The 23,855-nt window shown below is 41.5% G+C and overlaps 1 protein-coding gene across 3 annotated transcripts in view; it reads right to left on the reverse strand.

The window, feature by feature from the left end:
- Positions 1-9,253: 9,253 nt before the first annotated feature.
- GUCY1A2 (guanylate cyclase 1 soluble subunit alpha 2) overlaps positions 9,254-23,855 on the reverse strand; it is a 315,001-nt gene continuing 300,399 nt past the window's right edge. Inside the window, exons 8-9 of one of the 3 annotated variants that reach the window (XM_047693759.1) lie at positions 22,466-22,568; positions 9,254-9,456 (exon numbers count right to left, since the gene is read on the reverse strand). In XM_047693759.1, the coding sequence (XP_047549715.1) occupies positions 9,421-9,456; positions 22,466-22,568 (139 nt within the window). In that variant the 3' untranslated portion in view covers positions 9,254-9,420. Of the gene's footprint in view, positions 9,457-9,923; positions 22,569-23,855 lie in introns of those variants that run through there. The other 2 variants (XM_047693758.1, XM_047693757.1) reach the window with 2 other exon arrangements.

Consider the following 23,855-nt stretch of genomic DNA (forward strand, 5'->3'; position numbering starts at 1 on the left):
CTGTGCATTGACTTTATATCCTGACAGTTTACTGAATTCCTGTAAAAGTTCTAGCAGTTTTGGAGTGGAGTCTTTTGGGTTTTCCACATATAGTATCATATCATCTGCAAAGAGTGATAGTTTGACTTCTTCTTTGCCAATTTGGAAGCCTTTAATTGCCTTTTGTTGTTTGATTGCTGAGGCTAGGACTTCTAGTACTATGTTGAATAGCAGTGGTGATAACGGACATCCCTGCCGTGTTCCTGACCTTAGCGGAAAAGCTTTCAGTTTTTCTCCATTGAGAATGATATTTGCGGTGGGTTTTTCATAGATGGCTTTGATAATATTGAGGTATGTGCCGTCTATCCCTACACTTTGAAGAGTTTTGATCAGGAAGGGATGCTGTACTTTGTCAAATGCTTTTTCAGCATCTATGGAGAGTATCATATGGTTCTTGTTCTTTCTTTTATTAATGTGTTGTATCACATTGATTGATTTGCGCATGTTGAACCAACCTTGCAGCCCTGGAATAAATCCCACTTGGTCGTGGTGAATAATCCTTTTAATGTACTGTTGAATCCTATTGGCTAGTATTTTGGCGAGAATTTTTGCATCTGTGTTCATCAAGGATATTGGTCTGTAGTTCTCTTTTTTGTTGGGATCCTTGTCTGGTTTTGGGATCAAGGTGATGCTGGCCTCATAAAATGAGTTTGGAAGTTTTCCTTCCATTTCTATTTTTTGGAACAGTTTCAGGAGAATAGGAATTAGTTCTTCTTTAAATGTTTGGTAGAATTCCCCCGGGAAGCCATCTGGCCCTGGGCTTTTGTTTGTTTGGAGATTTTTGATGACTGTTTCAATCTCCTTACTGGTTATGGGTCTGTTCAGGCTTTCTATTTCTTCCTGTTTCAGTTGTGGTAGTTTATATGTCTCTAGGAATGCATCCATTTCTTCGAGATTGTCAAATTTGTTGGCGTAGAGTTGCTCATAGTATGTTCTTATAATTGTCTGTATTTCTTTGGTGTTCATTGTGATCTCTCCTCTTTCATTCATGATTTTATTTATTTGGGTCCTCTCTCTTTTCTTTTTGATAAGTCTGGCCAGGGGTTTATCAATCTTATTAATTCTTTCAAACAACCAGCTCCTAGTTTCGTTGATTTGTTCTATTGTTTTTTTGGTTTCTATTTCATTGATTTCTGCTCTAATCTTTATGATTTCTCTTCTCCTGCTGGGTTTAGGCTTTCTTTCTTGTTCTTTCTCCAGCTCCTTTAGGTGTAGGGTTAGGTTGTGTACCTGAGACCTTTCTTGTTTCTTGAGAAAGGCTTGTACCGCTATATATTTTCCTCTCGGGACTGCCTTTGTTGTGTCCCACAGATTTTGAACCATTGAGTTTTCATTATCATTTGTTTCCATGAACTTTTTCAATTCTTCTTTAATTTCCTGGTTGACCCATTCATTCTTTAGAAGGATGCTGTTTAGTCTCCATGTATTTGGGTTCTTTCCAAATTTCCTCTTGTGATTGAGTTCTAGCTTCAGAGCATTGAGGTCTGAAAATATGCAGGAAATGATCCCAATCTTTTGATACCGGTTGAGACTGATTTAGGACCGAGGATGTGATCTATTCTGGAGAATGTTCCATGTGCACTAGAGAAGAATGTGTATTCTGTTGCTTTGGGATGAAATGTTCTGAATATATCTGTGATGTCCATCTGGTCCAGTGTGTCATTTAAGGCCTTGATTTTCTTGTTGATCTTTTGCTTGGATGATCTGTACATTTCAGTGAGGAGTGTTAAAGTCCCCTACTATTATTGTATTATTGTCGATGTGTTTCTTTGGTTTTGTTATTAATTGGTTTATATAGTTGGCTGCTCCCACGTTAGGGGCATAGATATTTAAAATTGTTAGATCTTCTTGTTGGACACTTCCTTTGAGTTTGATATAGTGTCCTGCCTCATCTCTTATTATAGTCTTTGGCTTAAAATCTAATTGATCTGATATAAGGATTGCCACTCCTGCTTTCTTCTGATGTCCATTAGCATGGTAAATTCTTTTCCACCCCCTCACTTTAAATCTGGAGGTGTCTTCGGGTTTAAGATGAGTTTCTTGTAGGCAACATATAGATGGGTTTTATTTTTTTATCCATTCTGATACCCTGTGTCTTTTGATTGGGGCATTTAGCCCATTAACATTCAGGGTAAGTATTGAGAGATATGAATTTAGTGCCATTGTATTGCCTGTAAGGTGACTGTTATTGTATATTGTCTCTGTTTCTTTCTGATCTACTACTTTTAGGGTCTCTCTTTGCTTAGAGGACCCCTTTCAATATTTCCTGTAGAGCTTGTTTGGTTTTTGCAAATTCTTTCAGTTTTTGTTTGTCCTGGAAGCTTTTAATCTCTCCTTCTATTTTCAATGATAGCCTAGCTGGATATAGTATTCTTGGCTGCATGTTTTTCTCGTTTAGTACTCTGAATATATCATGCCAGCTCTTTCTGGCCTGCCAGGTCTCTGTGGATAAGTCTGCTGCCAATCTAATATTTTTACCATTGTACATTACAGACTTCTTTTCCCGGGCTGCTTTCAGGATCTTCTCTTTGTCACTAAGACTTGTACATTTTACTATTAGGTGACGGGGTGTGGACCTATTCTTATTGATTTTGAAGGGGGTTTCTGAACCTCCTGGATTTTGATGCTTGTTCCCTTTGCCATATTGGGGATATTCTCTCCAATAATTCTCTCCAATATACCTTCTGCTCCCCTCTCTGTTTCCTCTTCTTCTGGAATCCCAATTATTCTGATGTTGTTTCGTCTTATGGTGTCACTTATCTCTCGAATTCTCCCCTCGTGGTCCAGTAGCTGTTTGTCCCTCTTTTGCTCAGCTTCTTTATTCTCTGTCATTTGGTCTTCTATATCGCTAATTCTTTCTTCTGCCTCATTTATCCTAGCAGTGAGAGCCTCCATTTTTGATTGCACTTCATTAATAGCTTTTTTGATTTCAACTTGGTTAGATTTTAGTTCTTTTATTTCTCCAGAAAGGGCTTTTATATCTCCCGAGAGGGTTTCTCTAATATCTTCCATGCCTTTTTCGAGCCCGGCTAGAACCTTGAGAATCGTCATTCTGAACTCTAGATCTGACATATTACCAATGTCTCTATTGATTAGGTCCCTAGCCTTTGGTACTGCCTCTTGTTCTTTTTTTTGTGGTGAATTTTTCCGCCTTGTCATTTTGTCCAGATAAGAGTATATGAAGGAGCAAGTAAAATACTAAAAGGGTGGCAACAACCCCAGCAAAATATGCTTTCGCCAAATCAGAAGAGATCCCAAATCATGAGGGGGGAGAAAGGGGATAAAAAGAGGTTCAGAAAGAAAAAAAAAAGAAGAAGAAACAATAAAAAAAAGAAAACCAGTAAAGAAAAAATATAAAAAGGAAAAAATATATATATATATATTAGATAAACTAGTTAAAAAACGTTAAAAAAGAAAAGGGTAAAAGTTAAAAAAATTTAGCAGAAGAAGAAAAAAAAATTGAAAAAGAAAAAAAAATTAAATTAACTGCAAGGCTAAAGAATCATAGGAGAAAGCCATGAGTTCTGTGCTTTGCTTTCTTCTCCTCTGGAATTCCGCCGCTCTCCTTGGTATTGAAACCGCACTCCTTGGTAGGTGAACTTGGTCCTGGCTGGGTTTCTCGTTGCTCTTCTGGGGGAGCAGCCTGTTGTAGTGATTCTCAAGCATCTTTGCCCCAGGCGGAGTTGCACCGCCCTTACCCGGGGCCAGGCTGAGTCATCTCGCTCGGGTTTGCTTTCGGGAGCTTTTGTTCCCTGAGCGCTTTCCGTAGAGTTCTGGAAGATGGGAATGAAGATGGTGGCCTCCCGGTCTCCGGCCCGGAGGAGTAGAGAGCCCGGGGCCCCACTCCTCAGTGCGCCCTCAGAGAACAGCGCCCAGAGACTCCCGTCACCCTGGCCTCCGGCCGCGCTCCGAGCTGACCGAGCCTGCGACCAGTTCAAGGCAACCCTGAGTTTAGAGCTCACTCCTCGGCTCTGTCTCTGTAGCCGGCTTCCCCGTTCTAATACCGGTAAGCTCTGCGACACTCAGACACCCCCGATCCTTCTGTGACCCTGCGGGACCTGGTGCCACGCTGACCCCGCGCGGGCTTCACCCCGGTTAAGCCTCTGGAGCGATGTCCCTCAGCGGAACAGACTTTTAAAAGTCCGGATTTTGTGCTCCGTTGCTCCGCCGCTCGCCGGGAGCCTGCCCCTCCCCCCACGGTCTATCTTCCCGTCACTTTGCATTCACTTCTCCGCCAGTCCTACCTTTCAGATAGTGGTTGATTTTCTGTTTCTAGAATTGCTGTTCTTCTTCTCTTCGATCTCCCGTTGGATTTGTAGGTGTTTGCAATCTTTAGATAAGCTATCTAGCTGATCTCCCACTACCTGAAGTAGTCTCAGCTGCTACTTCTCCGCCATCTTGACTCCTCCTCGTTATTTGCAATTTTTAATTATGAATCACTATGCAATTCTTTTTTTTTTTAAAAGATTTTATTTATTTATTTGAGAGAGGGAGATCACAAGTAGACAGAGAGGCAGGCAGAGAGAGAGAGATAGAGAGAGAGAGGGAAGCAGGCTCCCCGCTGAGCAGAGAGCCCGATGCAGGACTCGATCCCAGGACCCTGAGATCATGACCTGAGCTGAAGGCAGCGGCTTAACCCACTGAGCCACCCAGGCGCCCTCACTATGCAATTCTGATGAATCTTTGTCTCCTCCACCATTTACTCAGCTTCTTCATGAGACAAGACATGTATCGTTTGCTTACTCACAGTGATCCCAGAACCAAGTGCAGTTTCAGTCCCAAAGTTTATGTTCAGTAACTAGTCAATGAGTAAATGAAGAGCCCGGGGATGATGAAACATTAGCAGACGACATTCAGGTGCTGGAATGGAGGCTCTGGAATGTCAGGGGAGGAAAACTGAAGCTGATCTTAAGATGAAGAAAAATGTAAAAAGGAAAAACAGCGTCCCTCGGGGAGTGCTGGACAAATACAGGGAAGGGCACTAAATCATGGTTAGCTCGATAATTCAGCAAGTGATTTTGGAAGTGTTGCCCATTGTCTTTTCTCTCTGTCTGTGTTTTGACACTAAAGGTCACCTGGTAAGGTTGTTGTGAAATAAGTAAATGAAAGAATACACAATGGGACCCAGCACATGGTCCAGATTTGCTAATAGCTGTAGCCCTTCTTCATCTGGGAAATTATAGAAGGGAATTTACTCCAGTGGGTGGCGGGGAGGCTTCCAAGTATGCAGATACACAGGAATGGACCAGTGAGGTTGGGGTTTGTTGGCTTCTGCTGGAGACTGCTGTGTCTGGGGCCACTGAGAAGAGGCCCAGTGGGTTTGGGTCATCTTGGCCAGAGCTGGGAGCTGGAGTTGCTGCCAGTTAAGTACTTCCCATCTCGAGTCCTGACTAACTGTGCAGAAGCAGAGAGAACAGCAGAGGCTTGTTGAAGATTTCACTTCATCTCATGGGCTGAGAAGCTTGTTCTATAGTAGAAAGTGTTAATATTAAGCCTTTCAGTCACTTCTCACTCTCTCACATTAGCACTAATAAGCTCAGAGTGACATTATCTTAAGAAGGCATCTTTTTTTTAAAATTTCTTTTTTTTTTTTTTTAAGATTTTATTTATTTGTTTGACAGAGATCACAAGTAGGCAGAGAGGCAGGCAGAGAGAGAGGAGGAAGCAGGCTCCCCGACAAGCAGAGAGCCGGATGCAGGACTCGATCCCAGGACCCTGAGATCATGACCTGAGCTGAAGGCAGAGGCTTAACCCACTGAGCCACCCAGGTGCCCCATAAGAAGGCATCTTGATGATGAAGTGCTTCCCCTGTGATCCTGAGAAAACTCAGCCCTCTGGCCATACAGGGACAGCTGTTCCCACAAGCTCAGTGTCCCCTTGAACATGAACCTCCTCCCAGAGACAGTGTGCCAGCCTTCTTCCAGCCAAAAGATGGCGAGCCGAAGGAAGGAAGAGAACCTTTTAAAAAATCTGTTTTGATTAAGATTTTAATATCCCTTCACATGGTAGGTTCTGTCCCAAGCCTCTGCCCTCAGTGCAGTTAGTAATTTAAAAGTGGTGTGATTTAGCAGTGGGTAAGCTGCCCAGTATAGCATATGCCCTCACAGAGGGGACCCTGTGCGCTCACAGAGCAGAGCCTGCCTACATGATGTGATGTAAAGGACATTGGAAGGGCGCCTGGGTGGCTCTGTCATTAAGCGTCTGCCTTTTGCTCAGGTCATGATCTCAGGGTCCTGGGATCGAGCCCTGCCTCAGGCTCCCTTCTCTGTGGGAAGCCTGCTTCTCCCTCTCTCTCTGCCCCTGCTTGTGTTCCCTCTCTCGCTGTCTCTCTTTCTCTGTCAAATAAAGAAAATCTTTTTTAAAAAATCAAACAAAGGACATTGGAAACTGTCCTTCATCTGGAAAGGTTAGTCTCCACCTGGCATCTCGCCTGTGCCGTTGATTCCTACTTTCAAAATACAAATGCACGTGTCTCGAGTGCATTGAATTGGCTACACCGGGGTGTACGGGGGGGGGGGGGGGCGCAGGAGGCTGCACATCCTTGCCAGTCCATCAGGCGACTAAATACCCGGAATCCACTCCACCCCTGGGTGAGAGCCGATCAGAAAGCTGTTCCTTACGAATACACGCTCTGCGGGCAGGTCAGGGCAAAAGGCAAGTATTCCCGAAAAGTCAAAACCAACGAACCAGAGAAGCCCACAAAACCGCGTATAGTCAACCATAGCCCTCAAGACAGCTGCATTAGCTTTTCCGTTAATCTCCACATTGGAAAAATTTTCAAATTAAATGGATTTAGCTTCAAGAAAAGTTTCCCATTTCTCTCTTGCTCACCCCCCCCTTTTTTTTCATGAACAAAGAAAAGTTCTTAGAGACGAGTGCTGCGTGAGGACCAGTGTGTGGGAAGGATCGGTCTAGATCAGCGGTGACGGCACATTCTGAAGCTGTAGGGCAAGAATAGAGATGCTCTGGTTGGGATGGAGGAGGAAGCAATAAGGCAGATTCTTCAGGCCGTGGTGACCGCAAACCCGTGTTACGTGTGCTGTGGAATCATGCCACAGATGTATCTTCTGTAAATTCCTCTCTACAAATTCGGTGACATTTTTTATTTAAATCCTTTCTGATACTATTGAAAAGGTCTTTGTAGGTAAAATGGGGAGGAAGTCCCTCCCCACAGCTCCATCCGCTTCATCACTTGGACCTTGAAGTCGCATTCCTTGCAGTCCAGGTCCCTCATGGGTCTGGAGCAGAACAACTCCTTCGCCTCTGGTTTTTGGGAACTTGTTCCTGGAAGGGCTCCCACTTACTCCCTGGAGCCAGAAAACTGGGGAGCGGACAACCTCTTGTTTCTCATTTTCCAGTGTTCCCCAGTCTTTCCCCTCAGAGCACATCTTCATCGGCTCCTTCTCTTAGGTCTGTGAATCGGTTTCTTCAGATAAATCAGCTCATGCACACAGCCAGGCTTAGTCATCCCCTTTCTTCTTGAAGTTGGCTGGGTTATTCTGTGGCGCAGTTCATATAATTGAAGAACGAGATATTTGGCATTTATCCAGCACAAATGCACTATGAACATAGGTGATATGTAGAATAATACAGTATATTTCAATTTGGTTACGTGGTAGATAGAAATAAGATACGGTATGTCTAAGCACTGAGGGGCAACCATACTCTGATGATTTACTCCCAGTTAATTCTTCCGAACCAACACTTACTTGGTTGCATAGAGGGCACCACGTAAATAAATCTTGGGTATTATCATTTAAAGACAGTCAATATCCTAACTTGAGCCTTTGGAACAAGAGTAATTGGTCAAGTCTTGAGTAGTTCACTCCTCATTCCAGCAACAACAAACCCAAGGAGGAATACTGAAACTGCGGTGCCCCAAATCCCTCACTAATGTTGTCAAAAGAGGTCTGCACCCAGTTGACTTGAAGTCAACAGATTGTTCCCCGTTCCTTTGGATGTGATTTTGAGTTGGCCCCTCAACCATTCTGCATGGAGAGACTAAAGTCTTATCAGTCAGGGATCCACCGTCAAAGAATATTTACAAAATGGAAGCCAATGCCTTCTTTGAAGTCAGGGCATCAGATAAGTTACAGGTAAAAATAAAGAAATTCAAGAACTAAAAAGGGGTTTACCTTGTTTTGAAAGAGATACTCATGCTGGTCTCTGCAATGGCGTCCCTTCCTGATTAGGAGGGGCCTCTCAACCGGAATCTGGGAACCCTGTTGGGATCTATGGTCTGGTCAGATGCTTTATTTGGGGGGAGGGTTGTTGGCAGATACTAATCATTAACTTGTTCAGAATGTCTCTGTCCCTGAGAATTAGAGAACCAAAACAGCCTCACGGTTAGTATCATAGACATGGTTTCTGAAAGATCCCAGCTCTGTTTTGAATAGGGAGACATAGTGAACGATGGACAGCTGCCCAGGGCCCATCAGGTATAACCAGAGCAAGGACTTTCGGTGCTGCTGTGCATCCGGTAAATTTTTACTATTTCCTGAGGAAGTTTTCATTGGAATTACGCATGTGTGTGCACGTGTTTGTATGTGCACATACTTTCTCTGCTTTTTTCTGCCTCAGTGTCACAGGGATAGAAAAGTAACTCTCAATGGCATGACCTCAAAACAGCAGATGTCTATCAGAACACAAGAGCAGAAGGTGAGCACAGCTCTGTTTGTGGACAAAGGATGGACACCCCCCTTGGGAATTGCCAGAAATAGATTTATAGAGTTGAGACCTCATGGTTATGGGGGAGAGGGCAATACAGTAACAAAGATAACTTGATTTTGTATCTATTCACTGAAGAAATGGAGGAACATGGGATTTAAATGGTCTTCTTTTAGTTCCGTGCAGCATCTAATCTAACTGTTGGATGAGGCACCCACCCAGTGGGTGTTGAGTTGACATTTAATAATGACCATAAAATGATCCCATTTCTCTGTCCTTTCCAGAAAGCAAACTGACCGTAAGACAAGAGAATCATGGCTTTTCTGTGTGATAGATATTCAGGGTGCCTAAAAGTACAGAAATGGTGACCTGTACCATTTGGTTTTGTAAGAGAATTAAGAGATTTTATATTGTAAAAACAAGTAGTTATGTCATAGACATCATCTGCAACCATAATGATAACTCATTGAAAACATTCATTCATTTATTCTTCACTCATATTTTTAGTCATTATCACTCAGGGCATGAAAGAATATGCTAGAAAGAATCTGCAGACTCCTCTTTTTTGGTATCATTTATTGATTTAAATATTTTATAAGTGACAGTTTGGACTTAGGAAATAAATGCATGACTTTGTTTTGTAATGAATTGTGTAACTATAACACAGAACTGTCATTTCCACTTTGTTGTATAAGAATCCCAGGCTTTCATCCATCATTTTTCATATACAGATTTACTGTATTCTGCAGACTGTAAATACAAAGACATTTTTCGCAATGAAACATGCTACTTACACTGTGCATGATTAAGAATAATTACAAGTAAAAATAATCACATGAGTAAAAAATGGTGTTACATGAAAACTAAAGAAGATACAGTGGCTGTTTATAATCCTGAAAGTGCCTTATATACTTTTACACGTACTAGTATTCTTAAAATTCTAGTGAAATGAGGCGTATTTTATCATTTCATTCAGAAAAAGGTCCTCTAAACCTGTACTGCTAGATAAGGGAAAATATTTTAAAATATAATATGAAACAACAAATGAAACTTTGTAATGAATGGTACAGGTTTTAGAGATGCATTCATCATTAAAAAAAAAATAGCTTGACATTTCAAAATATATGCAATTTAACCATGCCTTACAGATATATTAGTATATTTACCTGATATTGTTAATGACCTTGTAATTCAAGTTTGTGATAACTAGGTTTTTAAAAGAAATGACTCACAAAGTATACTCTGATAGCAAAATAGCACATGTACAATAGTATTTATACTGCAAGCCAAACCAAAAATTTAAAGATTCATGAAATTACAGCAAATGAATTGGCCAAAGGATTATAACATAGTTCAGGTATCTCATTACATAAAACCTACCCCATGCAGCAGAAGCAAATGAAGGCCTAGCACATTCTAACTATGTGTTTGTATTGAGCCGGGAAGCCTACCATTGACCATATAGAGCCAGAATGTTTGATGGAAATGCACTGGCTATTCATCTTATACACTGAAATGAACAGGCAAGATTTTTGTTTTTTGGTGTTTTTTTTTTAATTTTTTATCTAAAGTACAGTTTTGGGAAATGAGACCCTTTGGTTTTATAAAATGGCTACTCACAGTCTAGGAGTCAGAATTCAGGTAGGTTGATTTTGAAATGAAGAATGATATGTGTTATTTCTGGAATGCACTTAATCGGTACATTTCAAAAGCATGATGAGACAGTTCTGTGACTTGATTACCGAAGTTATAATGGAGTTGCAGGCAGATGTTAGAAAATGTCAGAGTTTTTCCAAGGCCAAACTCCCAGGAAGATTTTTTTGTTTTTTAAAATAAGGGAAGAGCTGTTTATTCATCTCTAAGAAAAATCAAAAAGTCTTTCTCTCCATGGTCCATTTTTCAAATTTGAACCCAACCTGATTTTCATGGTAGTCAAAACCTGCCAGGATGGCTGAATTAATATCCACGTAGTTGGAATAATTCATCCTTATCTCCAAATTCTTAAAGGAGACAGTAATTAGTAGCTTGTAAACTTTGCCAACCTGGGCCTTAGATGCCAATTCGGCAGGAAGAACAAAATGGAGAAAATAGGACTGTGGGTCATGGCTGTTCACACTTGATCTTAATTTCTCCTGTTTTCCTTAACCACATTTATTCTATTTCTATGCTGATTATTTAACATATTTCCATCAAGAAATAAAAACGGTAAAGGCATTGAAGGCAAATAAGTATTAATATTGTGTATTATCTCAAGACACAGCCTTTCTTTAACACTGGAGATCACAGGAAGAAAGTACTTTGTATTTTTGTAAGTGTCAATTTATATGGTAGCTGCCTCTTTCTTCACAATTTCACAATAAGTTAGTGTGAAATAAATAAATGTCAACTGACATTGAAATTTACCCTTTTCAAGTTTTTAATTTTTCTGAAGTTGTCATATCCCTTCCCTGTACTGACTACCCAATCTGTTAGAGTAGAAGACCCTTGAGATGTATTTTAAAAAAAAAGTCTAAATGAGAAGTGAGAACCAAAATTCAAAGATATTTGACTCACAGAAGCTTATCTTTCCAGAAAAATACAAAAGTACAAAAGCTGTATTATTTCTTACAATTTTCTCTTAATGAACACAAACTTAAATCACAGAGACTACTTGATAAAGAGCTTGACTATATTATTAATACACTAACAAAAAATGAAAATATTTTCAGTTGAGGGATTAAAGATTCTTTAAATCTTATTCAATACTTGCTCAAATTATTCTAGTGTTGAGGACACCTAAAATGAAAAAGCATATCTTCCTCATTTTCATTCTTTTAAATAAGATAATTCATTTCTTTCCCCTTAAGAATAAAATACTTTGCTAGAAATGATTGAATTTTCTCTGAAAAAAAAAAAAAAGGCTTTGAATTGGGACTTGTAAAGGATCCAACCTGTGTCTTTCTGTATTTAAGAGCATGGTAATTAGTTAATTCTGGTGCGTAAGTAGAAATTGTGGTTATAAACAGGTATCTGAATGCACACTAGGATCTCAAAGGCGGAGAGCTAAGAAACAGAATACATTGTATATTGCTTTTTCAATACAGTAGACTCACAAAATTGATGGCAAATGTTTTCAGACCCTCAGAAGGACCCCAAACCCCGTGCTATGCCAAGCCGAGTTACAGAGGGGTGCACAGGAAGCAAGACAGTATAATGGTCATCTCTTGATAAAGAGCCAGTAAAACCAACTAGCACTGGGTGTACTGGCCTTACTGGAAAGTCGTTTTTAAAAAACAATCTCCTTACAAGTGGAAGAAGCGTCTTTCCTTTTTCAGTGATGAGCAGTGTGGTCCCCAAGTGAAAATTTACTATTTGAAAATCAGAGGATTTTGCTAAATGAAGATCTCTGTAGGGGCAAAAATAGGACGTTGTCCAAAAGGTTGACCAGGATGCTTCTTGAGAAAGTGTTTGGGTTCAGTGGAAAAGAACAAACAGGGAAGTATTTTAATCTCCTGTTTTGAGGGAGGTCAAGCCAAGGTCTCCGTGAGCTCGGTCATTTCCAGCCCAAACGATCTCTAGTTGCGCCTTCGTTCCCTCACCTCCTGCAGCCGCCCTGTGCCCAGTGAGATGCAAGCGGGAAAGAGAAGCCCCCGCCCAAAGAGTGAAACACGCACGATTTTCACATCTTTCATAAGAAAAGAAGGAAGGAAGGTAGGAAGGCGAGAAGAAAGGCGGGGAGGGGAAGGAGAGGAAAACAAGAGAAGCAGCGGATGCCGGCCACCTTCGGGGGCCTGGTGAGCTTCCTGGACAGTGGCTGCGCCTTTCGTGCGTGCCAAGAGCCTTCCTCCGACACAGCTGCCAATTCTGCTGATGCTCAAGTTACAGCCACACTTGAGACCCAGACCCTTTCGCTGGTTCTCATTATCCTAAAGACTGTAATGCTGTTTAGTGAGCACATACGGCAAATACCGACGGAAGGCACAGGACCACGTTTTCCCAGCAGAGGACAAACTCCGCACGGAGCTGGGGCGGGGATGGAGGGGCAGAATCTATAAGGCAAGAAGTTCTCAGACTTTAAAAAAGATTCATTCTGATGAGCATGTTTTTAAAGATTCTTCTTAAAGTTTTGACGTGATGAACTTTGACATTCTGTAAAGTGTGAAAGTGTGAAAGTGAAGTGTGAAAACTCTATTTAAAACTCTATTTAAAAATAGTGAAAACTCTATTTAAAAATCTATAATCAGTCCCCCCCCCCCCCCGCTTTTTTAAGCTTTCTTCTGGGTTAATGGGGTTGGGCTAGCTAGAGACATAATTGTAATGTAGGCAAAACTGGATTTTTCTCTCTCTTCATCTTCCCTGCTGCTGTCCTTCCTCCGGCAGTCCGGCTGAAGCCCGCCGGAAGTATTTCATGGATCTCATGAAACAGGGCACGTCCTGTAGTCAGGTATCTGTCTGCGTGTTAGCAGGAGAATTCTTTTTAGATAGGGAGTGAAGTGTTTTGAACGATCAACAGAAAAGGCGATGGTACCCGTTACCGCAGGTCACCGAGTAGCATAACAAAGAAAGGGATGGACGTTACGAGCGCCCGATGACACAGTTAAAACAGACTCAAACAATTCATCTGAGACACCAAGGCACACTTTGACTTTCATTTCAACATGGTAATCAAAGTTGGAAGGGGGGTTTCACATTGTTGATCAACTCTCTGGCCACTCTAGTATTTTGCTTCACTTCATGGAGATTTGAATGAAAACAAGCAAACAGAAATGTTTCAAGGGGCTCTACAGAAATATACTATAGATCCAGATTTGATCCCACCACCCCGAGCCTCAGAAGAAAGCTGTTTCTCTTCTGGCCTTGAAAGTTAGCGATACTGAGCGTAAAGGAGAGACCATAAAAGCAGAGTTGTTCTAGGATTTGATGTTTTGTTGAGTTCGGGAATGTATATAGATTCTTGTTAGTCAGAGGTGATGCAGAATATGTATATTTACTGTTCAAATGACTTGAATATCAATGAGCTCTGACTTCGATTTTATTCTGAGAATAATAGGAATATGGATATGAAAAATCTCAGTGTGAATGGGTCTTAATCCAGTATTATTTGACTGTTACTCTTATCCCTCATGTCATTAAAAACAGCTTAGTATTTTAAGTAAAAGAATGTTGCCAAATTTGCACACCATGGCTTAATGCCACAATTAAGTCTGTTTTTGTGACATCCTATGTATCTATTCTGCCACAAATGGAAAACATAGAGAAAAAGATGATTCAAATGCATTTTATGATTATGCGTTATTTCCAGGGGATAGGAACTTAATCGATCAAAAAAAGTATTTTTCTTTCTCAGTGCTGAAGAAATGGATACATTTAGAAAGCCTTCAAAGGGGTCTAGCATTGTGACTTTGGGATGTAAGTTGACTCTTTCAAGACAGAAATCTTTGTCCTAAATCCTTTTTCTAGCTGATAATTCCAACTAAAAGTGATTCAGATTTGTTTCTCCCCTTAAAATTTTTTTCTGTTCCATACAATCTCTGCCTGAATTAACCCGTTACGTAAAAGTGAAACATCTTCCAATGAGGGTAAGAGGCCACCTAACCACTTCTCATCTCCCAAGCCAGGGAATACCCCTTCTCTCCCGCAGAACACCATCAATGCTGGGTGACTCTCCCCAGCCCCAGCCCTCAGGAGCTGGGTGGGCTTGGGGTCAGAAGGGCTTCTATCTAAAGCCCAACCCTTGTCCTGCCAGCAGCCCAAGCCCCCCTTGAGGATGATGTGAAGACTATGGAATAGAGTCTAGCTCCGAAAATGATTTTACTGATTTTAGAACACAGGGTATTTTCCATTCTTTAGGATGAAATTTCCCAATGAGGGAAAGATATCATTTCTAGAATGTCAGAACACACTCAGAGAAAGGGTGCGTGAGATCAAACCGTATTCTCACTGAGCGTTAGCTTGGCCGGGCGCGTTAAAATGGGGGGAAATGTTTGAATATGCACTTGCACGCTGGTAGTCGGTTCTCAGAGCTAATCTTAGCACACTCTTCTGCGACACACGGCAGAGCTGCTGTTTGGCCTCCTTTGTTCCTGCAGGCCAGACGTCCTGGCACCTCCATTGACCTTCACCGCGGTAACCGAGGCTGGTTCTCTCGGCCACCTTCGAGAGTTTCTATTTGTAGCTCCTTGAGGTCTAACCCTGATCTCCACCGCTGCTGACGGACTTGACGCTACCTCCCAAGGAAACTGAAAATGGCTTGTGAAGGAGTTTAGTTTCCTCTTGTCTCTTTAACATAAGAAGGACCAGTGGTCAAATAAGTCATCTGGCTTTCCTTAAGTCCACTGTGGAAACTGCCTCTCCTTTAAGAGCATCTATACCTTCCTGCAGAAAAAAAATCTTTTTGCTCCGTCTCTGCTAAAGCTCTTGCCCATCCCCACCATCTCCATCTGTCCCTGGTCCCGGGTCTGATGTGCATCTGCTAGGTAGAAAAAGAGGAGGCTCGTCTTTAAAAAGCGGGGTGATGTAAAGCAATTTTGTACATTTCTGGTATTACCCCAATTAATGCATTATGGTCCTCATATTTAATTACATTTAATAGACCACAGTAAAAATATATTTAGGAGAATCCTCTCCTTATCTCCAGATAGTGAAAAGGCCACAGAAGAAGGCTGAATATTAACTGATTCCTTTATGTTTAAATTGTGCATCAAAAGAGTCACTATAATAGGTTCAAATTAAGTATTTTCTGTTTATTAACAATGAAAAGTATGTTTATTGAGAATTAAGCCTCCAATGATATGCAAAAAAGATAATTATCAAAAAAAACTTTCTCTCGGGGAATCAACGATCCTGTTGGATTTTTACAGGGGGATTTTCTAAAGTGCGAGCAAAAGGATGCTACCTTAAGTTTTGCAGTGGTTAACAAGAAGGTAATGTAGCAGCAAATACAAATGCAACTGTATTCAGATTCACGACTAGAAGAGAGTTTTTCCGGTGAGGGGAGGCAGTAATAGGGGTGGTAAGCCGATTCAGAGGTTTAGGAATGGGGGGTCCTAAGTTTATATGACTTTGCTAAATAACAACCTGGTGTTTAGAAGTTCCTCACCAGAACGTGAGTTTACCACCTGCCTTGAGCTGTCATCCTAGTACGTTATGCTAAATGATAGGGGAGGAATTTGACTATTAGAGGACTGATTATTAGGGACTATTCCACATATGTTTAAAATTACATTTTGAGACTAAAAATGTGAATTACTCGTTTTGAAATGTAGAAACTTTAGTACTTTCATCGAAAGAGTTGAGAAGGGCAGATTATTTTCAATATGGCTACAGAATCATTTTCAGATGTGCATTAATTATACCTCAGATGACATCCAACCAATCATATTCAGGAGCCAAAATACTATTCTATTTCCCAAGTATTTGCCATCATAGAAAACAGTAGCAATGAGCACTTTTTATCTTTACTCTTTCATCTTCTAAGACCTTACCAAGAGTTGAATTAACTTGTCCCAAGATCCATCCATATTTCTGCAAAGCTACATTCTCAGTCACCTCATCCGACCTATGCTGTACCTTCACTCATGGATCCATCCTTAACTACTCCTCACTGTTAAATTCTACAAAGATCCCAAAGCCTGGGCAACATTACATACACAGATCTCTTCACAGAGGAATAGAAATCATATTATGATAGGTATTTTTCAAATTATACAACAGAAAGAGCGTGGTGGGAGTCTGTGACTTCACAGCAGTGTCCAAATGAGTAGCTTCTGAGATGCATGACCCATGTCGTTTGCGCAGGTAACTTTTATCCAAGTTTTCGCTTGCTGCTGCTCATTTTGCTCGAGTTGCGAATATCTTTTGGAAGTCCACACCCGCTCTATTATTGCTTGTATAAAATATGCCTCTATTTCCCTAAAGGTTCCACGAAGTGCACAGAAGTACAGGTTTCATACAGCCTCATACCATGGCTTAAATTATTGCTTGAAAGGTTGTTTTAAAGTATTGCTAGGAAATCATTTTTAGATGAGTGTGAAATTCAATGTGAAAAGTACAGAGTGAGACTAAGTATTAAGCTGGTGATTTCTTGACAACATAAAAACGGATCATTCGGAAATCAGACTGTGTCCAAAAGTGTGTAGTTCGTAGCCTGGTGGGGCAGATCAGCAAGTACGGTGGGATACGGACAGCTCTGGCGGTAACAGAAAACGGGACTGGGTCCACTGTGCCTGATAGCCCTATAGTGAGCAATATTCCTCCCTCCTGCTTATTCGTGCTGACTTCTGTTTCTAATAAGTTTGAAGTCTCCTGCTCCAAAAGCAGACTATAAATTTAAGACCAAAGCTAAAATTAAGACTTGTGAAAGAAATAATGCTACAAAGCCCAAAACACTTAGCTTTCCAAAATAACGACAGATGAAATAATACACGACTCTCTTAGTCAACTTGTATTTATCCCTGGGGATTGGGTTATTTGAATACTCTTCAGCGATGCCCCAATCTGGCTTTCTATTCTCATTACCTAGAGTGGTTTTCTAAATACAGTGCCAAGGCCACACCTGCCGCCCGCTGAGCCCAGATCTGGGCAGGCGTGGAGCTCAGCAGTTTGTATTTCGGAAGGCTTCCTGGGTGCCTCGTCCACAGGCAGCCGGATCCGGCCACGCTGATGAGCTGAACCGTTGGACGGGAGCATTTCTTACTAAGGAGAGGAATGCAGTGAAGCCCTCAACTGAAGTCGTGTTCCGGTCACGACGTATTGGAAATAAAAATGCAAACTTTACTTCCTGACATTCCAGGTCCTTCCAAGATGTCCCTCCTTTTAATCACTTAATATCTACATATAGCACACGCGTGCACATCCTGACCTCCCCCCACAACGAGGATTCATTACTTTATAAAATGAGCTATTTTACAGCATGAGATTGACTATCACTGGCTTTTTTTTTTTTATTTTTATTAATGAAAGGAAAAAAGGAACAGAGGAAGGAAACAGAAGAGCGGCAAGACAAGAGTTAGGTTTCAAGTGTGAGGAAGGAATTTTGCCCACTATCTTGGTATATTCTGACCAGATTCCTGTTCATCTGCGTATAGTATCAGGGTCTGTACTTCACCAACTCGGGGGGCCTCAGACTGAGTCCAGTGCTGGGGCCAGAGTACCCATGAAACAGTAGAGCTAGTTCAGTCACGGCAGCACCGTTTGTGCAGACAGGAAATCGGCTGCTTGTGAGTGGAGTGCATGCATCCGAGAGCGGCCCATAAGGGGCTGTCGTGCAGGAGGTCATAGGTTAAATTCTCCTTACTCAGTGTCTCATGCACCATGTTTTTCCCACTGTATTTGGTAGGAGATGCTTACAGAAATTACACGATTTTTGTAGCTGAGGATCTCTAACCTAATAATACCTAGGTTGCAACTGATTGGTTCTTGGTTCTTGGACTTGGGTTTCTGGATATTGTTGGCTAAAAGGTCTCTGTTGTCGCCCAAAGCCTCTTCAGGGTCAAATGTAATTCCTTTTGAATGAATTTTTGGTAAAGTTACACCAAGTGCTTGGAGTCGGACGGAAAAGGGAGGGAAAAGTCGGAGGGAAAAGCACAGGGAAAAGCTGCGGATGGCAACAGGCCCCAGCACAGCTGGGAACGGTTAGTTCACTTGCGAGGTGTGGAGAGGCTAGCGTTTGCTGGAGAGGTTTGAGAGAGAGGGTTTCCATTGACGGCGTGGAGCAGACGGGCTGGGCAAGAGCTCAGTAGTGCTCAAAACGCGTGAGAAGACGCAAAGCTCGGGGTACAAGTTTTATTCTCTGCCCTAATGATCCGTGACACCTGCCCTCAGCAAGCAGGATGTGCGGGGGCCTTCAGTGAATGCATTTAATGACAGTCTCGATCTTGAGATCCTTCTTGATATCTCACAACTCAAATACGTGATTTCAATTGGGAGCAATATTTCTGTACAAAACACAGAGCTTGGTGGTTTTCCAAACCCTGTGGCTTTGCCCTTTGTATGTATCAGTCAACTTAATTTGGGTTTATTGCTGGAAATCTTTGGTGCGTTTGGCAAAACTGAAAGCCTGGCTGCACTTGTGAATGAGGTTTTGTCTAAGTTGTTGCCTTGCTTTGCTCTGTGTGTCCTGGAGAAGTGCACTTTGCACCTGAACAACAGAACGCCGTGTCTCTTGAGAACTGTTACCCCTGGGCAAGAGAACCGAGCGCGGGGCTGTGAAATTCCCCTCTGAAGCACTGAATCAGAGCCATGTAGGGCATGGCTCATGGACTCCACAGGGCCATATATTAAAAGGGAAATCCAAAATAATTTAAAGTAGAAGGCATGCGTATCGGGGCAGGTTTTAGACAGTTTGGTCACCTGTTACATAGAAGCTTTATCTTCTTCCCCAAAGACACGTGTTCTACAGGCATTGAGAAGTATTCTTTTCATTATGGCTAATGTGATTTATTTATTAAGGTCCCCAAGGTGCATACTGTATGCTATCTGGAGGTACACATGGCGGTGTGTGACTTTGCTGGGTAACTGACTTATTTCCAAATGACTTTGTTTCTATCAAAATAACTCTGATGCCGGTGTGAATCTCTCATACCGATGCCACGTCATAAAGTGACTTCAGATTAGTTGCCTCAAAAAATACTAAACAGAGGAGCTGTAAGTGCTGAATTATATTTTAATGTAACCCTTTCAGAGTGGGTTAAAGCCATTTCCCTAATTTAATACCACTTGATTTCTAATAGGACAGCCATTTACATCCTTTTTAATCTGCCACACTAAAATGTATGATGTCTGTGATAATTTTTAGGTAAGAATACTGTACAGATATTAGTCAGATGAAATACTCTGACCCAATGTTGCAGTGACAATTCCTAAATGGAGGATATGTAGTCTGTATTACGTAGGACAAATAATGTAATAGTTTTTCACAGCTTTCTAACTTCTACCAGCGCAGCTAGCACGAAAAGCCATTGTCTGCGTAACTTGCAATCACATAGCAACAGTGTAACTAATAATCAACAGTAGTAGTTCGGCAAAATGGCAACAGACTAGACTGTTGCCTCAGACTATAGCTTCGAAGATATATTTAGATTACATTGTTTGAAAAGTGTAGTCTACAGCCTATGATATATAATAGATCTCTGGTGTATTTTTCATGGTGACATTTGTGACAATATAAATGGCTACTTCTTGTCTAAGTAGAGCCATATAAACTAAAAGAGTTTATTTTTTCGACAAATTGAATGTATATACAATTCATGTCTTGCGCCCTATTACAAATGACTGGGTAATGAAGTGGGTTTCCAGCGATGTTTTAAAAATATGCTTCCCACAGATATTCTTAAGTATAGAGAGAAAGATCATATATCTAGAATAGTTGCTTAGACAAATCCTCACGAAAAGCAGAGAAATAGGTCGGATGATTACTGGAAGTCCCTTGCAGTGTTACAGTTGTGAAACACATTGCTTACCACCAAAACATTGACTGATTTAGTTTATCATAATAAGCTCTAAATTCCTAAGCAGAATAGTTATAAATTACTTCAGTGAAGCTTGGTTTTCTCCCCATGTTCCTGGGCTGTAACAGAGCACACAGCTGAAGTGTCGTCTGTCTTCAGCATGAGGACTGAGGTGTGCCCAGCCTGTTCCGTTCACAGTAACTGGGGACCTCCCCCTTCTTCCCTGAGAAGGAAGTGGGTTAATTTCCCAGTCCCCTGAAGAAATTCTTTTGTAACTACCCCCATAAGAGCACCCTGCCCCCAGTCTATAAAACTCCCCTCAAATAAACACACTGGCCTTCTGGCCCCCCATGTTGTTAAAAACAGAAACCTAGACCCAAGGAGGAGGGAGGCAAGCAAGGCTTCAGAAAGCTCAGGTTCTAGATCGCATCTCCACGCTATGTGCGGCACTAGCATCCTCATGAGCCTTGGGGTGAAAACTGTTCAGCAATTATAGAAGAGATCACCATTATAACAAATACTTTGGGTATCTATAAATGTTTTCTAGCTACACACTTAGAGAACTTAAAAGCACTAGTCAGCCTCCCAGGCTACACTGGACACTATTAATACACTTCGTAGCTGAGTTGCGGCATGAATGAATCCTAACACAGCCCCCGTGCCTGCGCAGAGAAGTCGCTCAGTCACGTTCAGCAGACACAAGCTCTCAATGAGTACACCGTTTGGAGGAAAATGGCCATTCCAAGGTTTCAGGGAAACACATCGATTTCCAGTTCATTAACCTCAGCAGAAACTTGGGTTTTATATTAGATCCAAAATAGGAAAACTCTGGATGTACTGTGCTCCTGATTTCAGGGGGAGCCTGCGATAATATTTTCATGCAGTGCTAATTAGCGGGAACAGATCGTCATTTTAGGACCGCACGGGATGGAAGCCTGTCTGTCACTATGGCGATGATGGGGCCTGGGGGACACAGACCTACTTCAGTAGGTCTGAAGGTGATTCATGAATTTAAGAGCCACATCAATCAAACTGCAGGAGAAAAGAATTACTATTATTTTTTTAATCTCGAAGCCATAAAACACAGGGTTCCCCCCCACCCCTTATTTTGCAAGAAGAAATAACGTTCTTGGCAAACAGCCTACAACCTCTTTCTCCCTTATGCCAGCATCTGGCAATTTTCTCCCAGAGTGGCAGGTAGCCCTTAGGAGGCATCCGGCGGGCGGAGTGGGCAGAGGTGGGGAGAAGAGTAACGAGTCATGGAATGGGGACGCTGTTTATTAGAATATAGCTGAGGACATTGTACAAGGTACCTATTTTGCAAGTGCTACATTGAAAAGGGTCCAGTGCAGCAAAGCATTTTGTTTTATCTGACATTTGTTAGAAGATGGCAACAAGACTTTGCTGTAATCCTAGTTACAGATGAATCTCTTATTGGGAAATGCTATTTCCTCTGGATTCCATGCTACATTAATTAAATCTAAAAGATATATTTACTAAGCAGACAGACAGTGCTTTCTCAGCATCTGAAGTCCCTGGTTATATGTATGCTCAGTCCGAGCACTAATCTGTCTAAATGAGTGAAACTCTATTTGATTAGTAGGTTACAGTTACATAAGACACACTACACAGTAGCAGATTCAGAAAATGGAGTAATGTGTGAAATGTAATTATCTAGGAGAAGAGAGATGTAGAAAAATAGGTAATATCCCTAAAATATTTTGCTGAGTTAGAGTTCTTCCTGCTGGGAAGACGACCACACTGCGATGATATGTATGAAATGTCTGTTCAGAAAAACAAAATTAGAAAATAGTCCTCACATACCAACTCACTAAACGGAGGACTATATCCTCAAAACTGGCTCTCAAAAGTGATCCAGATAAATGGGGAAAGATACCTGTATGCGTGACAAACAAGAAACACAGAATCTATTAGTTTTGAAAGGGGCCCCTACTTAAAATATAGATATATATGTGTGTGTGTATATATATATATATATATATGACCAAAAACACTCACATGGATGGACACATCTCATTACCCCCTTCCATTTTTTTTTTTTTTAACTGACAGTCATTATCCACCTTTTTCTAGGATTATTGCCTAATACAACACAGAAATTCCGCTCAGGCAAGTAGTGGAAGAGAAACCATCTCGTTCTACTCTCCCGTCATGACCCATGTTCTGGGCTTGTGCTTTTTGGAGGAGTCTTTGATCTGCAGTGGGTCTCAGAGGCTTGTCTCCCGGAGGAACATGGTGCCAATGTTGTAGGAAACTTTTTTTATCCTCGAGGAGGAAAGAGAAGGCTTTGGCTGCTTAGGACCAGTCCTTACCTCCAGGAAATAGCAGATCCCAGGGATTTCCTTTGGAAAGTTATCTGGAAGCTCTTCACGGGACCGAGGGATGAATGTGAAACTTTCTTCCCGTTTTAATAATCTAAGGAGAAAATACAGACAGTGTGAATCAAATAGACAGGGCCGATGAGAATGAATGAACAGAAAATTTAAAGACTCAAGAATCTTATCAATGATAAGGCTCAAGTTAACACTCCTATTTCTTCGAGTAGATGTGGCCTTCACAGGGCTCCAAGATGCTAGGAAGTGCTTCTCAAGAAAGATACCTTCGTGTTATTATAACAACAACAAAAATAAGCAGGGCCAGTTAAATTTTTTTTCAAGTTTGATTTTTTCCCTAAACAAAGAATGAAGGAAACCGAATAATGAAATATTTATTTGAACATGTAATATTTAACCTTTCTGTTTTTAAAACCTATCTAAATTCTTTTTTTTTTAATTTTTTATTATTTTTTTTTATAAACATATAATGTATTTTTATCCCCAGGGGTACAGGTCTGTGAATCGCCAGGTTTACACACTTCACAACACTCACCATAGCACATACCCTCCCCAATGTCCATAACCCCACCCCCCTCTCCCGACCCCCCGACCCCCAGCAACCCTTAGTTTGTTTTGTGAGATTAAGAGTCACTTATGGTTTGTCTCCCTCCCGATCTCATCTTGTTTCATTTATTCTTCTCCTACCCCCCAAACCCCCCATGTTGCATCTCCACTTCCTCATATCAGGGAGATCATGTGATAAAAACCTAACTAAATTCTGAAGCACCCTTTTTATGTTCTGTAGACTCTCCACAGGCTTTAAAGGTGTCTCCTGCCTGTCGAAGACCTCAGACACTCAGTCACTGAGCATCACAGACAACACTCATGCCTCGGAGTGTCTGCCGTAGCTGGCGACTGGTTTCTAGCCATTTGTCTTTCATGAGTTCCAGCATTTATTGGTCAGACAGAATGACTCTTCCCTTCTAGTCACACATAAAGACTCTTTCTAGAAACACTAATGCTAGAGACTTAATCTTGTCCAGGTCCATGACACGTAAGTTTGATTCCCAGACCTAAAAATGTGGCCCAGCAATTCACCCTAATTCAGCAGCTCTTACGGGCTGCTTCTCACTGGCCACGAACAATCTCCTGCGTGTTCTTGGACACACACTGTTGAACAGAACGCCATGTTTTGTCAAGAGCGATAGAAATAAGGAATTAAAGAAGCAGAAAACAAAGACTGCAAAGCAAACAAAAGCCCGTAGTAATCCAGAAATTTACGATCTGTGTCAGCACGTGTCCAGCCATTTGGTAGCATTACAGGAGGGAAGAAAGCGAGCATGAAGGGGATGGAGAAGGGTAGGATGAGGTTTTGAAATCATAAACT

The sequence above is a fragment of the Lutra lutra genome, chromosome 10 (assembly GCF_902655055.1).
Source record: "Lutra lutra chromosome 10, mLutLut1.2, whole genome shotgun sequence".
Classification (NCBI taxonomy): domain Eukaryota; kingdom Metazoa; phylum Chordata; class Mammalia; order Carnivora; family Mustelidae; genus Lutra; species Lutra lutra.